The 14,544-nt window shown below is 37.1% G+C and overlaps 1 protein-coding gene across 1 annotated transcript; it reads right to left on the minus strand.

Moving 5' to 3' along the window:
- Positions 1-1,155: 1,155 nt before the first annotated feature.
- Positions 1,156-5,114, minus strand: LOC128643502 (dnaJ homolog subfamily C member 7; the record flags this gene model as incomplete). Its single annotated transcript, XM_053696345.1, has 5 exons — positions 1,156-1,184; positions 2,762-2,824; positions 3,454-3,606; positions 4,151-4,297; positions 4,930-5,114. Coding segments are annotated over 5 exons (562 nt in total), but the record flags the coding sequence as incomplete, so codon positions are not given.
- Between the last annotated feature and the right edge of the window lie 9,430 nt (positions 5,115-14,544).

Consider the following 14,544-nt stretch of genomic DNA (forward strand, 5'->3'; position numbering starts at 1 on the left):
GTAAACTATAGTGACATTTTTTTCGCACCTACATTCAAGGTCTAGTCTGTGCTTTATGCAATAAACGACCATTTAAGTAAATCATTTAATGCGACATAAAGGAGAATAAAATGCTCTATTTCGTTAGCACTTTTTACTGCACTATTGCTTGAACAGAACTGTGTGTAAACCCTGCACAGCCCCTGAGGCAACCAGTGAATATCCACGATTCACTGGGTTTTTTCAGCTCAGAACCTGCAGTCTATTGATGCTCCATATATGACTTTAACCCCAATGATTTTAAACAGAGTTCAATTCAAGCAATACAGCAATTATAAAATGCTCTACCACCACATTAAAGGATGTTGTTATTCTTTAGTTACGTTGATGTAAAATTGTTTTTCTTGTTTGTTTGTGTTTTGTTGATACTAAACAAACAAAATACAGCTATAGAAACCGGCAACATCTTTTCTCTCGCTACAACTATTTTTATAATGCTGGGTAAATAAATAGGTGAAGAATGTGCAATAAAATGTTCATGCATTCGGTTATCTGCTTCCTCCAACAGATCTAATTTGCCCAGATGTTTTCAATATCACTCTCCCTGCACTGATGTTTGTCATATACAAAGCCTGGCACTTGTGTGTGAAAGGACAGATTATTTATTGTTTGCATAATGGTGTCAATAGAAGGGGATCACTGGCTGTGACACCATGGCACTGATGTAAATAGAGCACTGCTTTATTGCTATATACAGAATAATGACATTTTATTATAAAATACAACACCAAGCCTATATGATCATAACCCATAACTGCAGTAAATGCAACCAAATCAGATGCTCTATTGTAGTTTCCTCAACGCTCTGCTCACAGATGTTTTAACAAGCAATTTATAATGATGCATTATGTGTTGGATTAAATGGACATTAAAGGGACAGTCAAGTCAAAATTAAAGGGAACATCTACTCCAGAATTTGTTTTATTACCGATTCCTCAGTTTTGCATAACCAAAATAGTTATATTAATATACTTTTTACCTCTGTGATTACCTTGTATCTAATCTTCTGCAGATTGCCCTCTTATTTAAATTCTTTTGACGGACTTGCATTTTAGCCAATCAGTGCTGACTCATAAAGAACTCCAGGGGAGTGAGCACGTTATCTATATTGCACACATGAACTAGTGCTGTCTAGCTGTTAAAAACTGCAAAAATGAGATAAGAGGCAGGATTAGAAATTAGCATATGAGCCCGTATAGGTCTAGCTTTCAACACAGAATACCAAGAGAACAAAGTAAATTTAATAATAAAAGTAAATTGGAAATTGCATGCCCTATCTGAATTATGAAAGTTTAATTTTAAATAGACTGTCCCATTAAACTTTCATAATTCAGACAGGCCGCCTCTTATCTCAGACAGTGCTAGTTCATGTGTGCCATATAGATAACATTGTGCTCACTCCTGTGGAGTTATTTAAGAGTCAGCACTGATTGACTAAAAGTTAAGTCTGTCAAAATAACTGAAATAACAGGGCAGTCTGCAGAGGCTTAGATACAAGGTTATTACATAGGTAAAAAGTGTATTAATATAAAAGTGTTGGTTATGCAAACTTGGGAATGGGTGGTAATAAAGGGATTAAATATCCTTTTAAACAATAAAAATGTTCAAGTAGATTGTTCCTTTAACTCTTTTTTTTGGATATTTAAAAATGTACTGGCAACCCTGTTTATATTCTATCTGCATTCCCTGTTTGAGACATAGTACTAAAAAAAAAACCCAAAAACTTTTTTTTCCTTAGAGAGAATATTTTAAACATATATCATGGCACTCCCCCCCTTTAAAAATAAAATAAAAAAGTTCTTGTGCTGAATAAACCAACTTTTACTGGGAGCACTGTTCTTATCAGCCAGAAAGTTAAGTTTAAACCTTCGATAGGGGTCTATATATAATTGTTTTTTGTTGCTGCAATTAAAGGGACATAATATTAAAACATGTCTAACCTATAAATGGAAGAGCGGCAGCTAAAGTCACAATGTTTCCTATTTTTCATAATTATAAGAAAAAAGGAGGAACTATCAGGAGCTGTTCTTTAATATACCAGTAAGACTATTTTTGATTAGTGTGTTCTTTTAACAACATAGTTAAGCATTATCAAGTTTTTTGTTTTAAAAACAAAAAAAAACACTGCTCGATTAATCTAGGAATGAATTAAAAGTAATTTAGGTCATTCTACAAGTGTATTTTTCTTAGATTTTCACCTTTGCTAACTCACCCTATAATTTCCTTCGGTCTGTAAGCATTTAGAATCTTGTACCCTCTTTAAAACAATTTATAAGAACATTTTATGTATCATTAGCAGTAACATGCTATAATTATTGCTTTTTATTATGATTACTGCTAGTTATTAATATACTTGTCTGTAAAAAACAGGTTATGGCATGTTCTCTATTAAATGCCAAATTTTTACTTCATACAGATGAAAAGGAGACACGCCTACGCAGGACTCATCTATACAATTAATAGAATACACATTTTAGATTTACAGTTTGACTTTTGCACAGTTTTCATCTTTTTACCGGCTTTAAAACATGGCTAGTCGGTGGACTTGCACATAAAGTGTTCCTCTCCTTGAGCAAAGGTGAGTAAACAGTTTTAGCCTTTGCTTGGACACAGGTGGTTTTAAGAGAATCACATTCTGGGGTGTTTTGTTTGTCACTGAAGAATGTAGTGGACACCCTTTCTTTAGAGATTCTGAATACATTTATATTATTGCAGGAAATACCTTCAAAACTGAAGCCTCCGGGACTACTGAAGAAAGCCTTGAAGATATTGTTGGCATCAAAGTCTAAAAGAAAAAACACATTCATTAAAACACCACATTCACAGATTTGTAAGGTAACATAACATAGTATATGACAAAAGTGCAGAGTTCAACCTATACATAGACTACCTGAATTACACTAAATAAACTGACAACAGAACTTACATTAAACAAGAATACCCTTCTGTGAGCTAAGCTTTGAGATTACTGTTAGGTAATATCGGGCAGACTTGCTGGGCCTATGGCTCTTATCTGCCGTCGATATCTATGTTTCTATATTCCAGACGTATCATATTCAGACTAGTCTGTCATTTCCATTAAGTTTGGACTGACCCTCCCCCCTTCCCTAGTTTTAAAGATTCTCTAAACATAACATCTCTTCCCCAACACACCTGCACCTATGTTATTCAGGTGCAATCCATCCTTACTATACAAATTGTACCCACTTGAAAAGGTATCTACTAAAATATGTCTGCTGAATTGAGGACAGCTACTAGACCCCTAGAAATGTTTTCCTATTCCCTATAAATTTCAGCAATCAATTTGTGTGATCTCTTTATCCTAGCACACATATGCCTTGGTCTCTGTATTGATAGAAAATAACATTGTTTGTAAATATGTGGCAAAGAAAATCAAGGAAACTCATAACACACCTCCCATGTTTACGCCATCTTCTTCCAGGTCCTGCCCGTTGTCATACCGTGCCTTCTTTTTAGGATCAGATAAAATTGTGAAGGCTTCTCCCACCTCCTTGAATTTTTTCTCTTCTTCTTTCTGAACCTCTGCTGTGGCCCCACTATGTCGGTCTAAAAGTGTGTGTAAAAAATAAATAAAAAATTATTATTAAATATTAACGGAGAAGATACAGAAGCCCAATAGGACAGTTACTGACTTAAAATTCTATTTTGTCAGAATAAAGGAACCTAAACCTGATAGTATTATTAAGATCTGTTCATCAATACTTTCCCCAAAGAGTGCCAAATAAAATTTGTCTGAATTTATAAAAATTTGCTTTGCTTGAATTTATAAATATATTTGGCTGTCTGGATTTTAGACTTATTTCTGCTCAAAACGGTACCTGGTTTGTGCAGAAATGGCAAAAATCCTTTCCCTGAACTGAAACTTGATAATAAGGTCAATAAATGATTCCAAAAAGCCCCCACTGTTTCTAACATTCAGAAACACAGAATTAAGTTTTACAGAAATTCACACTTTAAATGAACTGTTCAATTCCAAATATCAGTAAAACAGATTTATTTTGTATTACTTTTACGACCCATCAATTGCTGACCATGATTTTGTTTGTGTGTTTTGGGATGACAGTTACGGAGCGTTACGCCATCAGATTACCTGGATGGTGCATTAATGCCCTTTTTCTATAAGCTTTCTTTATATCGTCTTCTGATGCATTCTTGTCCACTCCCAGTATTTTGTAGTAATCTTTCCTTTTGCTCTTCTTAAGTTCCAGCTGTGCGTTCTTAAGCAGCTGCTTGTGTTCTGGATAGAGAAGGGAGGGAGGGTAAAAAAGGGACAAAGACTCCTTTGACAACCCACACACAGCAGTGGTGCACCCAGAGAGGACTCTCTGTGGTACAATGACAGACCAGCCAAGCCCTGTTACTCATGACACAAACACACTGTGTATTCAGCTGCTGCTGACGCTCATTAGTGTTTAATTGCTTCTACTACAGTGAGAATATTAATTATATATAGTTTATTGCAGGCTGTTACAGTGAAATATGGGCACGCACAAAGTTACAGTAAGCTGCACTGAACTTCCAGTCTTCACTTTGTTAGCTGAACACGTTGCTTTAGCTCCTCAAAGCAGTCCTAGAGATCTCATCCTTTCAATATATAGCTGCTGAGCACTTTCAACTTACCCTTCTACCTAAAAATATGCTCTTATACCAAGTACTGAAACATTAGGGATATATAAAAACTACTAACTACCTTAAGCAGATATTTTACATAACATTTAATAAATATAGCAATGATGTGTCATTTAGAGTGAATACCCAGCAGTTTCTTAGGCGTTGATATGCTTTGTGTACGGTCAGAAAAAAATAGTTTAAAATGTTTTTTTTTTTTAAACCAATAACAAATCAGTAAGTAATGCATGGAAAGTTTACCTTTTGTGCTTTCTGTCTGGTAAACCTTTTCATAATCCCGTACTGCTTCTTCATACTGTTCTGTGTCTGTTAAACTGGAAGGATCAAGGTCAACAGGGAGAATACAAATTAAAACACCACAAACATTTATAAAAAATACACTGTGTAGCTCTATAAAGTAATATTTCAAGACAGAGTAAAAATTACTTTAGTAAGTAATAAATGATTCAAACTAGATACTTTTCTCTTTTTTGCATGCAGAATGTCTGGCATGTTCTGTTGTATAGTTATGTAGAACAGACTTCCTGCATTACAAAATCACAGTCTTAAAGGGACATGAAACAAAAAAATTCTCATGATTCAGATAGAGAATATAATTTTAAACAGTTTCCCAATTTACTTTATCTTGGTTTATCTTGGCAAGCTCAGGAGCCGCAAAGAACCTCGGTTCTAGAGATTAAATACTATATCTGTAGATCTATAGTAGATAGATTGCCATTGGCTCACCCATGTGTTAGAAGCCAGTAGTGCATTGCTGCTCCTTCAACAAATCATACCAAAAGAATGGAAAAAAAACAATTTATATAAGAATTTACCTGATAAATTCATTTCTTTCATATTGTCAAGAGTCCATGAGCTAGTGACGTATGGGATATACATTCCTACCAGGAGGGGCAAAGTTTCCTAAACCTCAAAATGCCTATAAATACACCCCCCACCACACCCACAATTCAGTTTAACGAATAGCAAAGAAGTGGGGTGATAAGAAAGGAGCGAAAGCATCAACAAGGAATTGGAATAATTGTGCTTTATACAAAAAAATCATAACCACCATAAAAAGGGTGGGTCTCATGGACTCTTGCCAATATGAAAGAAATTAATTTATCAGGTAAATTCTTACATAAATTGTTTTCTTTCATGTAATTGACAAGAGTCCATGAGCTAGTGACGTATGGGATAGCAAATACCCAAGATGTGGAACTCCACGCAAGAGTCACTAGAGAGGGAGGGATAAAAATAAAGACAGCCAATTCCGCTGAAAAATGAATCCACAACCCAAATCAAAAGTTTTAATCTTATAATGAAAAAAACTGAAAATAGAAGCAGCTGCCTGAAGTATTTTTCTACCAAAAACTGCTTCTGAAGAAGAAAAAACATCAAAATGGTAGAATTTAGTTAAAAGTAAATTTATGCTTACCTGATAAATTAATTTCTTCTATGGTACGACAAGGCCACGGATTCATCCTTTACTTGTGGGATAGTATCCTCCTGCTAACAGGAAGTGGCAAAGAGCACCACAGCAGAGCTGTCTATATAGCTCCTCCCTTAGCTCCACCCCCCAGTCATTCGACCGAAGGTACAGGAAGAAAAAGGAGAAACTAAAAGGTGCAGAGGTGACAAGTTTAAAATCAAAAAATAAAATCTGTCTTAAAATGACAGGGAGGCCCGTGGACTCGTCGTACCATAGAAGAAATTAATTTATCAGGTAAGTATAAATTTAATTTTCTTCCATAAGGTATGACGAGTCCACAGATTCATCCTTTACTTGTGGGATACAATACCAAAGCTACAGGACACGGATGAACGGAAGGGACAAGACAGATGGTTAAACAGAAGGCACCACTGCTTGAAGAACTTTTCTCCCAAAAATAGCCTCCGAAGAAGCAAAAGTATCAAATTTGAAAAATTTGGAAAAAGTATGAAGCGAAGACCAAGTCGCAGCCTTACAAATCTGTTCAACAGAAGCATAATTTTTAAAAGCCCATGTGGAAGCCACCGCTCTAGTAGAGTGAGCTGTAATCCTTTCAGGAGGCTGCTGTCCAGAAGTCTCGTATGCCAAACGGATGATGCTTTTCAGCCAAAAAGAAAGAGAGGTAGCCGTAGCTTTTTGACCTCTACGTTTTCCAGAATAGACAACAAAGAAGATATTTGACGGAAATCTTTGGTTGCTTGCAAGTAAAACTTCAAAGCACGAACCACGTCCAAGTTGTGCAACAGACGCTCCTTCTTAGAGGAAGGATTAGGACACAGAGAAGGAACAATAATTTCCTGATTGATATTCCTATTAGTAACAACCTTAGGAAGGAATCCAGGTTTGGTACGCAAAACCACCTTATCAGCATGGAAAACAAGATAAGGCGAGTCGCATTGTAATGCAGATAGTTCAGAAACTCTTCGAGCCGAAGAGATAGCAACTAAAAACAGAACTTTCCAAGATAGAAGCTTAATATCTATGGAATGCATAGGTTGAAACGGAACCCCTTGAAGAAATTTAAGAACTAAATTCAAACTCCATGGCGGAGCAACAGGTTTAAACACAGGCTTGATTCTAACTAAAGCCTGACAGAACGACTGAACGTCTGGAACATCTGCCAGACGCTTGTGCAGTAGAATTGACAAAGCAAATATCTGTCCCTTTAAGGAACTAGCTGATAGCCCCTTCTCCAATCCTTCTTGGAGAAAGGACAAAATCCTAGGAATCCTGATCTTAGTCCATGAGTAGCCTTTGGATTCGCACCAATAAAGATATTTACGCCATATCTTATGATACATTTTCCTGGTGACAGGCTTTCGAGCCTGAATTAAGGTATCAATGACCGACTCGGAGAAACCACGTTTTGATAAAATCAAGCGTTCAATCTCCAAGCAGTCAGTCGCAGAGAAATTAGATTTGGATGTTTGAAAGGACCTTGGAGTAGAAGGTCCTGCCTCAGCGGCAGAGTCCATGGTGGAAGGGATGACATGCCCACCAGATCAAAATCACCGAAGCTCTCTCCTGCTTGATCTTGGCAATCAGACGAGGGAGGAGAGGAAAACTCAATTTATGTAAGAACTTACCTGATAAATTCATTTCTTTCATATTCGCAAGAGTCCATGAGCTAGTGACGTATGGGATATACATTCCTACCAGGAGGGGCAAAGTTTCCCAAACCTCAAAATGCCTATAAATACACCCCTCACCACACCCACAAATCAGTTTAACGAATAGCCAAGAAGTGGGGTGATAAGAAAAAAGTGCAAAAGCATATAAAATAAGGAATTGGAATAATTGTGCTTTATACAAAAAAATCATAACCACCTCAAAAAAGGGTGGGCCTCATGGACTCTTGCTAATATGAAAGACAGATAAATTATGTTTTCTTTCATGTAATTAGCAAGAGTCCATGAGCTAGTGACGTATGGGATAATGAATACCCAAGATGTGGATCTTCCACGCAAGAGTCACTAGAGAGGGAGGGATAAAATAAAGACAGCCAATTCCTCTGAAAAATAATCCACACCCCAAAATAAAGTTTAAATCTTATAATGAAAAAAAACTGAAATTATAAGCAGAAGAAACAAACTGAGACCGCTGCCTGAAGTACTTTTCTACCAAAAACTGTTTCAGAAGAAGAAAACACATCAAAATGGTAGAATTTAGTAAAAGTATGCAAAGAAGACCAAGTTGCTGCTTTGCAAATCTGATCAACCGAAGCTTCATTCCTAAATGCCCAGGAAGTAGAGACTGACCTAGTCAAATGAGCTGTAATCCTTTGAGGCGGAGTTCTACCCAACTCGACATAAGCATGATGAATCAAAGACTTTAACCAAGACGCCAAAGAAACGGCAGAGGCCTTCTGACCTTCCCTAGAACCAGAAAAGATAACAAATAGACTAGAAGTCTTTCGGAAATCTTTAGTAGCTTCAACATAATATTTCAAAGCTCTAACTACATCCAAAGAATGCAACAATCTTTCCTTAGAGTTCTTAGGATTAGGACACAACGAAGGAACCACAATTTCTCTACTAATGTTGTTAGAATTCACAACCTTAGGTAAAAATTTAAATGAAGTTCGCAAAACCGCCTTATCCTGATGAAAAATCAGAAAAGGAGACTCACAAGAAAGAGCAGATAATTCAGAAACTCTTCTAGCAGAAGAGATGGCCAAAAGAAACAAAACTTTCCAAGAAAGTAATTTAATATCCAGCGAATGCATAGGTTCAAACGGAGGAGCTTGAAGAGCCCCCAGAACCAAATTCAAACTCCAAGGAGGAGAAATTGACTTAAAGGGACACTGTACCCAAAATTTTTCTTTCATGATTCAGACTGAGCATGAAATTTTAAGCAACTTTCTAATTTACTCCTTTTATCAAATTCTCTTCATTCTCTTGGTATCTTTATTTGAAATGCAAGAATGTGAGTTTAGATGCCGGCCCATTTTTGGTGAACAACCTGGGTTGTCCTTGCTGATTGGTGGATAAATCCATCCACCAATAAAAAAGTGCTGTCCAGAGTACTGAAACCAAAAAAAAGCTTAGATGCCTTCTTTTTCAAATAATGATAGCAAGAGAACGAAGAAAAATTGATAATAGGAGTAAATTAGAAAGTTGCTTAAAATTGCATGCTCTTTCTGAATTACAAAAGAAAAAAATTGTGTACAGTGTCCCTTTAATGACAGGTTTTATATATGAACCAAAGCCTGTACAAAACAATGAATATCAGGAAGATTAGCAATCTTTCTGTGAAAAAGAACAGAAAGAGCAGAGATTTGTCCTTTCAAGGAACTTGCAGACAAACCTTTATCCAAACCATCCTGAAGAAACTGTAAAATTCTAGGAATTCTAAAAGAATGCCAAGAAAAATGATGAGAAGAACACCAAGAAATGTAAGTCTTCCAGACTCGACAATATATCTTCCTAGACACAGATTTACGAGCCTGTAACATAGTATTAATGACGGAGTCATTAAGGAACAATACTTTTCCAAGAAAGTAATTTAATGTACAGAAAATGCATAGTTTCAAACGGAGGAGCCTGTAAAGCCCTCAGCACCAAATTGAGACTCCAAAGAGGAGAGATTGAATTAATGACAGGCTTGATATGGACCAAAGCCTGTACAACACAATGAATATCAGGATGATTAGCAATCTTTCTGTGAAAAAAGAACAGAAAGAGTAGAGATTTGTCCTAACAAAGAACTGAAGACAAAACCTTATCCAAACCAACCTGAAAAAATAATAAAATTCTATGAATTTTAAAAGAATGCCAAGAAAAGTAGGTCTTCCAGACTCAATATAAATCTTTCTAGAGACAGATTTATGAGCCTGAAACATAGTATTAATCAATGAGTCAGAAAAACCTCTATGACTAAAAACCAAACGTTCAAACTCCATCCCTTCAAATTTAATGATTTGAGATCCTGATGGAAAAAATGGCCTTGAGAAAGAAAAGGTCTGGTTTAAACGGAGGTGTCCAACGTTGGCAACTGGCCATCCGAATGAGATTCGTATACCAAAATTTGAGAGGCCATGCTGGAGCTACCAGCATAACAAACAAATACTCCATAAGAATTTTGGAAGAAATAGGCAAAAAGATAATTCCAAAGAAATGTCAATGCATACACTACTTACGCGACCTTAATAGGCCCCTGGGAAGTTCTCTATTCAGATGAGATGAAAAACATATCTGGGTAAGAGAGACCATTCTCCCGGAAGAAAAGCTTAACAGAGATAATCCGCTTCCCAAATATCTATACCTGGGATAAAAACCACAGAATTTAGATAGGAGCTGGATTTAGCCCAAGCTAATATCCGAGACACTTCTGTCACAACCTAAGGACTGATAGTCCTACTCTGATGATTGACATACACCATAGTAGTGATATTGTTTGAAAAACATTAAACGTCTCTTCTTCAAAAAGAAACAAACTGAAAAAAAACTCTGAGAAAGCACGGAGTTCTAAAATATCAAATGGTAATCTCGCCTCCTGAGATTTCTAAACCCCTTGTGCTGACAGAGATCCTCAGACAGCCTCCCAACCAAAAAGACTTGCATCTGTAGAGATCATGGTCCAGGTTGAAAGAAACTAAGAGACCTGTAGAACTAAATGATGGTGATCTTAACCACCAAATCAAGAGAGATAAATATTAGGATTCAAAGATTTAAAATGCGAAATCCTAGAATCCCTGCACCATAATTCAGCATAAAAGACTGAAAAGGTTCTTTCTATTGAAAATGAGCAAAGGGAATTAAATCCAATGTTATGGCCATAAGACCTAAAACTTCTATGCATATATAGCAACTGAAAGAAATAATAGAGACTAAAGGTACCGACAAACGGAACACAATAAAATTGTCCCTTGTCTGATAGAGACAAAGACAGAGAGACAAAGACAGAGACACAAATATCTGGAAACCTAAAAAAGGTGACCCTTGTGTGAGGAATCAAGAGCTTATGAAAAAAAGATCCTCTAAGTATGTCCTGAAGAGCAAAGTGAATCATATGAGATTCCGCATCCTCAGAAAATAATCTGAATGAAAACAGAAAAACATAATTTATGTAAGAACTTACCTGATAAATTCATTTCTTTCATATTAGCAAGAGTCCATGAGCTAGTGACGTATGGGATATACATTCCTACCAGGAGGGGCAAAGTTTCCCAAACCTTAAAATGCCTATAAATACACCCCTCACCACACCCACAATTCAGTTTAACGAATAGCCAAGAAGTGGGGTGATAAGAAAAAAGTGCGAAAGCATATAAAATAAGGAATTGGAATAATTGTGCTTTATACAAAAAAAAAAATAAAACCACCACAAAAAAGGGCGGGCCTCATGGACTCTTGCTAATATGAAAGAAATGAATTTATCAGGTAAGTTCTTACATAAATTATGTTTTCTTTCACGTAATTAGCAAGAGTCCATGAGCTAGTGACGTATGGGATAATGATTACCCAAGATGTGGATCTTTCCACACAAGAGTCACTAGAGAGGGAGGGATAAAATAAAGACAGCCAATTCCTGCTGAAAATAATCCACACCCAGAATAAAATTTTAATGAAAAAACATAAGCAGAAGATTCAAACTGAAACCACTGCCTGAAGTACGTTTCTACCAAAAACTGCTTCAGAAAAAGAAAACACATCAAAATGGTAGAATTTAGTAAAAGTATGCAAAGAGGACCAAGTTGCTGTTTTGCAAATCTAAACAACCGAAGCTTCATTCTTAAACGCCCAGGAAGTAGAAACTGACCTAGTAGAATGAGCTGTAATCCTTTGAGGCGGAGTGTTACCCGACTCAACATAGGCATGATGAAATAAAGATTTCAACCAAGATGCCAAAGAAATGGCAGAAGCTTTCTGATCTTTTCTAGAACCGGAAAAGATGACAAATAGACTAGAAGTCTTTCGGAAAGACTTAGTAGCTTCAACATAATATTACAAAGCTCTAACAGCATCCAAAGAATGCAATGATTACTCCTTAGAATTCATAGGATTAGGACATAATGAAGGAACCACAATTTCTCTACTAATGTTGTTAGAATTCACAACCTTAGGTAAAAAATTCAAAGAAGTTCGCAGCACTGCCTTATCCTGATGCAAAATCAGAAAAGGAGACTCACAAAAAAGAGTAGATAATTCAGAGACTCTTCTGGCAGAAGAGATGGCCAAAAGAAACAAAACTTTCCAAGAAAGTAATATAACGACCAAAGAATGCATGGGTTCAAAAGGAGAAGCTTGAAGAGCCCCCAGAACCAAATTCAAAACTCCAAAGAGGAGAAATTGACTTAATGACAGGTTTTATACGAACCAAAGCTTGTACAAAACAATGAATATCAGGAAGATTAGCAATCCTTCTGTGAAAAAGAACAGAAAGAGCAGAGATTTGTCTTTCAAGAAACTTGCGGACAAACCCTTTATCTAAACCATCCTGAAGAAATATAAGTCTTCCAGACTCTATAATATATCTCTCTAGATACAGATTTACGAGCCTGTCACATAGTATCAATCACAGAGTCAGAGAAACCTCTTTGACCAAGAATCAAGCGTTCAAACTCCACACCTTAAAATTAAGGTTTTGAGATCCTGATGGAAAAAAAGAACCTTGAGACAGAAAGACTGGTCTTAACGGAAGAGTCCACAGCTGGCAAGAGGCCATCCGGACAAGATCCGCATACCAAAACCTGTGAGGCCATGCTGGAGCTACCAGCAGGACAAACGAGCATTCCTTTAGAATATTAGAGAATACCCTTGGAAGAAGAACTAGAGGCGGAAAGATATAGGCAGGATGACACTTGTAAGGAAGAGATAATGCATCCACTGCCTCCGCCCGAGGATCCCTGGATCCGGACAGATACCAGGGAAGTTTCTTGTTTAGATGAGAAGCCATCAGATCTATTTCTGAGAGTTCCCACATTTGAACAATCTGAGGAAATACCTCTGGGTGAAGACCATTCGCCCAGGTGCAACGTTTGGCGACTGAGATAATCCGCTTTCCAATTGTCCATACCTGGGATATGAACCGCAGAGATTAGACAGGAGCTGGATTCCGCCCAAACCAAAATTCGAGATACTTCTTTCATAGCCAGAGGACTGTGAGTCCCTCCTTGATGATTGATGTATGCCACAGTTGTGACATTGTCTATCTGAAAACAAATGAACAACTCTCTCTTCAGAAGAGGCCAAGACTGAAGAGCTCTGAAATTGCACGGAGTTACAAAATATTGATCGGAAATCTCACCTCCTGAGATTCCCAAACCCCTTGTGCCGTCAGATACCCCCACACAGCTCCCCGACCTGTAAGACTTGCATCTGTTGAGATTATAGTCCAGGTCGGAAGAACAAAGAAGCCCCCTGAACTAAACGATGGTGATCTGCCCACCATGTCAGAGAGTGTCGCATAATCGGTTTAAAGATATTAATTGAGATATCTTTGAGTAATCCCTGCACCATTGGTTCAGCATACAGAGCTGAAGAGGTCGCATGTGAAAACGAGCAAAGGAGATCGCATCTAATGCGGCAGTCCTAAGACCTAAAATTTCCATGCATAAGGCTACCAAAGGGAATGATTGTGACTGAAGGTTTTGACAAGCTGATATCAATGTTAAACTTCTCTTGTCTGACAAGGACAGAGTCATAGACACTGAATCTATTCTAGAAACCTAAAAAGGTTACACTTGTCTGAGGAATCAATGAACTGATTGGTAAATTGATCCTCCAACCATGAACTTGAAGAAACAACACAAGTCGATTTGTATGAGATTCTTCGAAAATGAGAAGACTGAGCAAGTACCCAGATATTGTCCAATAAGGAAATACCAAAAAACCCTGTTCTCTGATTACAGAAAGAAGGGCACGAGAACCTTTGAAAAAAATTCTTGGAACTGAGGCTAGGCTAAACGGTAGAGCCACAAAACTGGTAATGCTTGTCTAAAAAGAGAATCTCAGACACTAAAAGTGATCTGGATGAATCGGAATATGTAGATACACATCCTGTAAATCTATTGTAGACATATAATGCCCTCGCTAAACAAAAGGCAGGACAGTCCTACAGTAACCAACACTTAGCTTGGTAGCTCCAGCAGTAGGCAGCGATTTTCCTGTAGTATCTTCTGACTCAGATGCAACGTGAGACATCTTGCAATATGTAAGAGAAAAAACAACATATAAAGCAAAATTGATCAAATTCCTTAAATGACAGTTTCAGGAATGGGAAAAAAATGCCAAAGAACAAGCTTCTAGCAACCAGAAGCACTGAAAAAAAAAGACTTCAATAATGTGGAGACAAAAGCGACGCCCTTATTTTTTAGCGCCAAATAAGACGCCCACATTATTTGGCGCCTAAATGCTTTTGGCGCCAAAAATGACGCCACATCC

The sequence above is a fragment of the Bombina bombina genome, unplaced genomic scaffold (genome assembly GCF_027579735.1).
Source record: "Bombina bombina isolate aBomBom1 unplaced genomic scaffold, aBomBom1.pri scaffold_2485, whole genome shotgun sequence".
NCBI lineage: Eukaryota > Metazoa > Chordata > Amphibia > Anura > Bombinatoridae > Bombina > Bombina bombina.